At 27.5% G+C, this 5,664-nt stretch overlaps 1 protein-coding gene across 1 annotated transcript; it reads right to left on the bottom strand.

The window, feature by feature from the left end:
- Positions 1–4,545: 4,545 nt before the first annotated feature.
- Positions 4,546–5,184, bottom strand: LOC114188769. Its single transcript, XM_028077407.1, has one exon. The coding sequence runs from the start codon at positions 4,951–4,953 to the stop codon at positions 4,768–4,770; it is 186 nt and encodes a 61-aa protein (XP_027933208.1). The 5' UTR covers positions 4,954–5,184; the 3' UTR covers positions 4,546–4,767.
- Positions 5,185–5,664: the final 480 nt, after the last annotated feature.

The following is a 5,664-nucleotide window of genomic DNA, read 5'->3' as shown; positions in this document are numbered from 1 at the left end:
ACACCAAACAAAATTAATGCCACACTAGATGACTTGCACATTGAATCACAATCAATTTATTATACGAGACAAATTACAATTGCATAACTTTGGATTTTTTTTTTAATATATGATTAGAATGGTCTTGTTGAATTAAAAAAAAATGCATGTTTGAATGTGCTTATACAAAATTAGAGCACCTGAATATAGTATTTTTTTTTTGTACATATTTACTGTGCAAAAAGATTACGAAGCAAGAGAGTGATGATCAACGAAATTTCAAAGAAATCTCATCCCATTACATATAGTACGAAGGTGATCAAGTCACATTTACTAAATTACCCTCATCCCACTCAATGTTTTCATGTTATTGTTGTTGTGCAAGTGAAGTGTTATGCAGTTCTCCACCATGAGGGAGACAAAGCACGAAATGATTCTCTTGACCATTGGAACAACATTAGAACGATTCCATGTGGTGGTGTATTGTGCTTGGAACGATTCCACTACATTCAAATGATTTCATGTGTGGTGCATGTGGTGTTTGGAATGATTCGACCGATGAAAGAACGATTATGGTTCGTTTATGCATGAAGATGGAACGATTATGTCAACTATGGATTGATTCCACCATTGTTTGGAACGATTCCTCCACCATGTATTATTTATTTATTCATAATTTTTTTTATAATTTCATTCATTCAATAAAATTTTAAAAAATAACTTTAAATAATTTAAATATTATTTTATATTATTTTAAACATAAGAGACAATCTGATAATCTAAATTCTTTATTTATTAAATTTTTTTAATCTATCACATTAGTCAATTTATTTACAAATTTCACTCCTATCCCATTTTATAATCATCTCTAAATCTTTTAAAAGAAACAACATTAAATTCATCTTCAAATTCATCCGATTTTTTCCTCTTCCTCTCTCCAAATTAATCTACCAAAAAAGAACACATCATAAGAGAAAGTGTAGATGCGAGAGATGATTGCCTTGTGGATATTCATGTGAAAGTTAGGTACTTCGCTTACAAACAACCATTATAGTTCAAACTATGCAATGATTTCTTAAACTTTAGTGATGAGGGGAATGTGATGTTTGATTATACTTCCAGAATGTTGTTGTCTCGTGTATGCCACTTGAGAGCTCCCTTAATTATTGTAGTAATTGAAATTATAACTGTAATAATGACCATAGTTTAAAGATTAACGAGTAATATAGATAAAGCAAAGAACAAGCACAATAAATTTATAAGAATCTCTCACAAAAATAACAAGTTCTATCATTTTATGTTATTTTTAAACAATTTTTTAAGTTTTATTTTAGTTGTGATTTTTATAACAAATTATGTCTTTGAAGAAAAAAGAAGATATCAATACTTACTAAAAAAATGGTTAATATATATATATATATATATATATATATATATATATTATACGTAGACTGAAAGTTTTAAAATCTATTGAATATAACAGTATTTCTTAAAATTTAATTAATTTAAAAAATTATTTTAAAAATTTAAAATTATTCACACTCTACCATATTTTTTAAACTTATGTATTTCTTTTTCTATAATATTTTTTTATTCTCAATCATGATATTGTTGACTTACGGCTGGTCCAAATCATTAACTTAATTGAAGCATTTTTGTGGGGTTCAACATAATGTTTGTTTGTTTGTCGTCATAAATATTTTATTTATACACTTATCTTAGTTAGATTTTTTTTTTTATTATTTACATCAATAGTGTGTTTTGAATGATTTTAAATACGTCTTTATTTTAACTCATGTTAACCAGTTTTATTAATTGAGATTGTTTTGGAAGTATTTAATTAGATTTCTTTTTTTAGTTGATATTTCCAATATTATTTCTCTTTGAATGTAAGATAAGCTAAGATGTTTGATATAATTTTATAAGCCAATGTTCATGTGACTTCTTTTAAGTAATTGTTGATCACATTTTTTTTATTCAAGTTTACATCGAACGGTTCTTTTTTCTCACATAGTAATTATTTTTTCAATTGAAGTTTCTAACATTATTTAAAAGTATTTTTTATACTTAGTGGTAATTTAAATACCTATTCAAATGAAAATTAAAATTCAATAAACCTTAATTATTTTATTTAAATACAATATTTGAAAGACTAAGTAATTTAAAATATAAATAACTTAATTTATAAATATTTGATTTTAAAAATAATAAAATTTTCTATTCAAACACACTATAAAAAAATGAAAAGAAATTTTATTTCGGAATATAAGATAGAGTAACTGTCCAATCTAATCACATTTGAGTATGGAAGAAACAATTAGTCGTTGCATTGTAGATAAACGGTGGTCTTAATTTGACGAAAGTTTGAAAGAATTTTTATTTAAGAGAATATTCTGTTGAACAAGAATTAAGATAATATATTTATTTTCAGCATTGTAATGTTATTATATGTAAACCTTTGCAATTTGTACTATTGAGAGTAGATAACACAAGTATAGACTAGGATATATATATATATATATATATATATATATATATATATATATATATATATATATATATATATATATATATATATATATATATATATACCTAAGATTTTATAAGATTTTAATAACATTTTAATAACTAATGTACGCAGTGGTGTTATCATACACTCTGTACAATGAGTTATTTAAAAATAATCATTTTATTTCCTCTTTTTAATAACAAAATAGAACAATATTTTATTATTTTTCGTAAAAGTAATGCAGTGTGTGTTTGGTTTCGGTCAATTATCCTCTTTTAATATAAAATTATGATTTTCTATTGGATATAAAATTATGTTGAAGAAAAAGAACTATTAAAATTAATTTTTACTTTTTTAGGATTCATACTTAAATCGTCCAAGTAAAAGGTATATACACTTATAATGAAGTTATATTTTAAATAAACAACATCAATTATAATATATGAAATTGACGGTAGATTAAGCTTGTAAAGTTAAAAAGTATACTATAAAAATATAATATTTGAAACGAATACATGATATTAAAATCGAATGAAAATTATATTACAACTCCTATTTTTTATTTATCCTTACTGATGTGGCTTAGTTAAACAATTAATTCTTTTTAAAAAAATAATAAAACATTAATCTATGACTCGTAATAAACCATGTTAGAAAATAAAATAAAAATGAAATTTAAAAGTTTTGGGAATTATAATATCACGGTTTAAAACTAGATTCAAAACGTACGATGAGATGCAATTTCTCAAATATAATCGATTAGAAGTCTTTTAAAAGTACAGAGTTAGCAGTAGGACAAAGATAAGTTATAATTATACCTAAATAAGATTCCATGTCTTGCACGTGAGGCAACGGTGGTTCCATGCTTATATGTTCATAAATATGTTGGCTTCTAATTCTAAATGATGGATACAGGTCGCAAAAAAAACGCCTAATTATTTCAAATTCGTTTTGATATGCCTAATTCTGGAGAGTTCTGGTGGAGAAGATGATGCGAATCGAGACAGTTTTCTTATTTATAAAGTTATTATACTCTACCATCTCTGTCTATATTAAATGAATCCACTTTTTTTTTTTTCAATTAATATTGTTATTAACCTCAAACTATCCATGATTCTTCTTCACATTTTCAAAACCAACCAACTGTTTTACCAGATACTTCTTCATCCTTCTTCAACAAACTAACCATTCTCCACTTTAGTTTATCTTTTTCTCTTCTTTTTACACATTAATTAATATTTCTTATAAAAACCAGTCAAGATAAACGTAACCAGTATCTTTATTCTCTTTTAAAATAAAAGAACCAGCGTAATTAGTAGTGAATTACTGTATAACATAAATATTTATTAAGCTTAAACCAAATTCAATTTGAGTGTAAAGGTGAAGCCAAACATTAGGATCGTTATGATTAGTAAAACACCCTCTATCTGTATACTTAAAGTACTCATAAATTCCTTGATCCTAAACCACTTACATAATATATTTATAATTATTGATTAAAAGAAAAACAGTTAATCCGCACCCAAAAAATGTTAAGGTCAAAATAATAATTTTTCGAATGACCATTTTTAAAAGCATTAACTTTCTATTCAATAACTTCGAATGCACTTTTTAAGAAGTCAAATCCTAGTGATTAAAATCATATGAAATGAAATAAGTTTTCATACATGAAAATTCACATTCATATAATTTATTAAAATATTAAATAATATATATTTTTTATCAATAATTGCAACTCATATTTCCAGTTCCCGAAGAGTCCACAACATTCCCGAGTGAGCATCTCCACTCCACTGTTATGACTTTTTATTTTCTTGTTCGGGAAATGCGATATGCGATATTACAGATTAACAGTGATAATGACTTTAAAATGAAGCTTTTTTTCATGAACTTGAGAGATGACAGTGAAGTTATCAGAAATCGATTTTTTAACATTATCACCAACAATTCTATATTGTCTTATGCACACTGCTCCATATCCTATCATCACATCGTTTTTAAAAATACATTCATTATTACATTAAAGTCCTGTAAAGTGTTGTAATTTTCTCCGATAATAAAACGACAAGGAAAATGGAATCACTTTATCAATCATAGTGACTGGAGATATTTTGTTGAGCTACAAAGAAGCCTACAGATAATAGCAAAATAAACAGAGAAAGAAAGATGGAGTATGAAACATGATGAGAAAGGTTAAACGAAACAGAATATGATTCCAGTGTCAATAGAAAAGATCTGAAATTTACAAAAATGGGAACAGTCCAGGAAAATGAAGAATCCTAATGGGAAGGGGTGGGAGGGGGTGGAATGGTCCTAGGGTGAGAAGAAACGAAGGGAAGGGTGCGGAGGATGAGAAAACGAACCCGTCGAGGGATAGGGGCGGAACGGAACACCTGCTCCACCACTCTCGCCAGCAACGCCGTGTACTCCTCCAGCACCTCCGCCACGATCGACACCAGTATCATCTCTTTCACTCTCTTTTCCAACAACTACTTCGGGCGGGTCGGGTTGAGTTTGTATTCGGAAACAGACACTGAGTTATGAACGAGGTTTTCAGTTTAAATAAGATGTTGGAAGAGAAAAAAAATAAAAGGTAAGGTGACCTGGGTAGCCGGTAGTATTGGAGAGTGTGGTGGGAATGGGATAATAACAGCGGCGCAGCCACTCCTCCAAATTGGACGTGTGGTAACCGGTTTCCAGTTTAGTGTTTCAGTGTGCTTTTGATTTGGTTCAATGTCTCAATCTTATCTTCTCACACTTCCTTTAACATTTTATATTCCTATCCAGTTTTCATAAAAAAATAAATTAAAATAAAATAACTGATCGTGATACGATGATGTCTTCCCCGTCTCTTGTGCCACGTTACAACCTAAAAATCTTTCGATCATGAATCCATTATCTGAAAAATATCCTACCCCTGAGTTTTTGTTTCAATTTTAATAAAATATTAGGTGTTTCTATTGATTTAGAAAGTTGTTTTTCAATTTTTAAAAAATTAAAATGATTTTCGTAGGTTGATGTACGGTGCTTCTTCTATTTTTATTTTTCTAAGAGAAGGTTATTGATATGTAATGTCTGAGGATATTCCTTACTCTAAAAAAAAATTGTATAAAACACACTAAAATTTTAAGCGAAAGATCAAATATCTTTTACAAATAAATGTCATTTTCAGAGTT

Source organism: Vigna unguiculata, chromosome 6, assembly GCF_004118075.2.
Source record: "Vigna unguiculata cultivar IT97K-499-35 chromosome 6, ASM411807v1, whole genome shotgun sequence".
Lineage (NCBI taxonomy): Eukaryota > Viridiplantae > Streptophyta > Magnoliopsida > Fabales > Fabaceae > Vigna > Vigna unguiculata.
The sequence above is the reverse complement of the archived record's forward strand: the minus strand, read 5'-3'. Positions and strand labels throughout refer to the sequence as shown.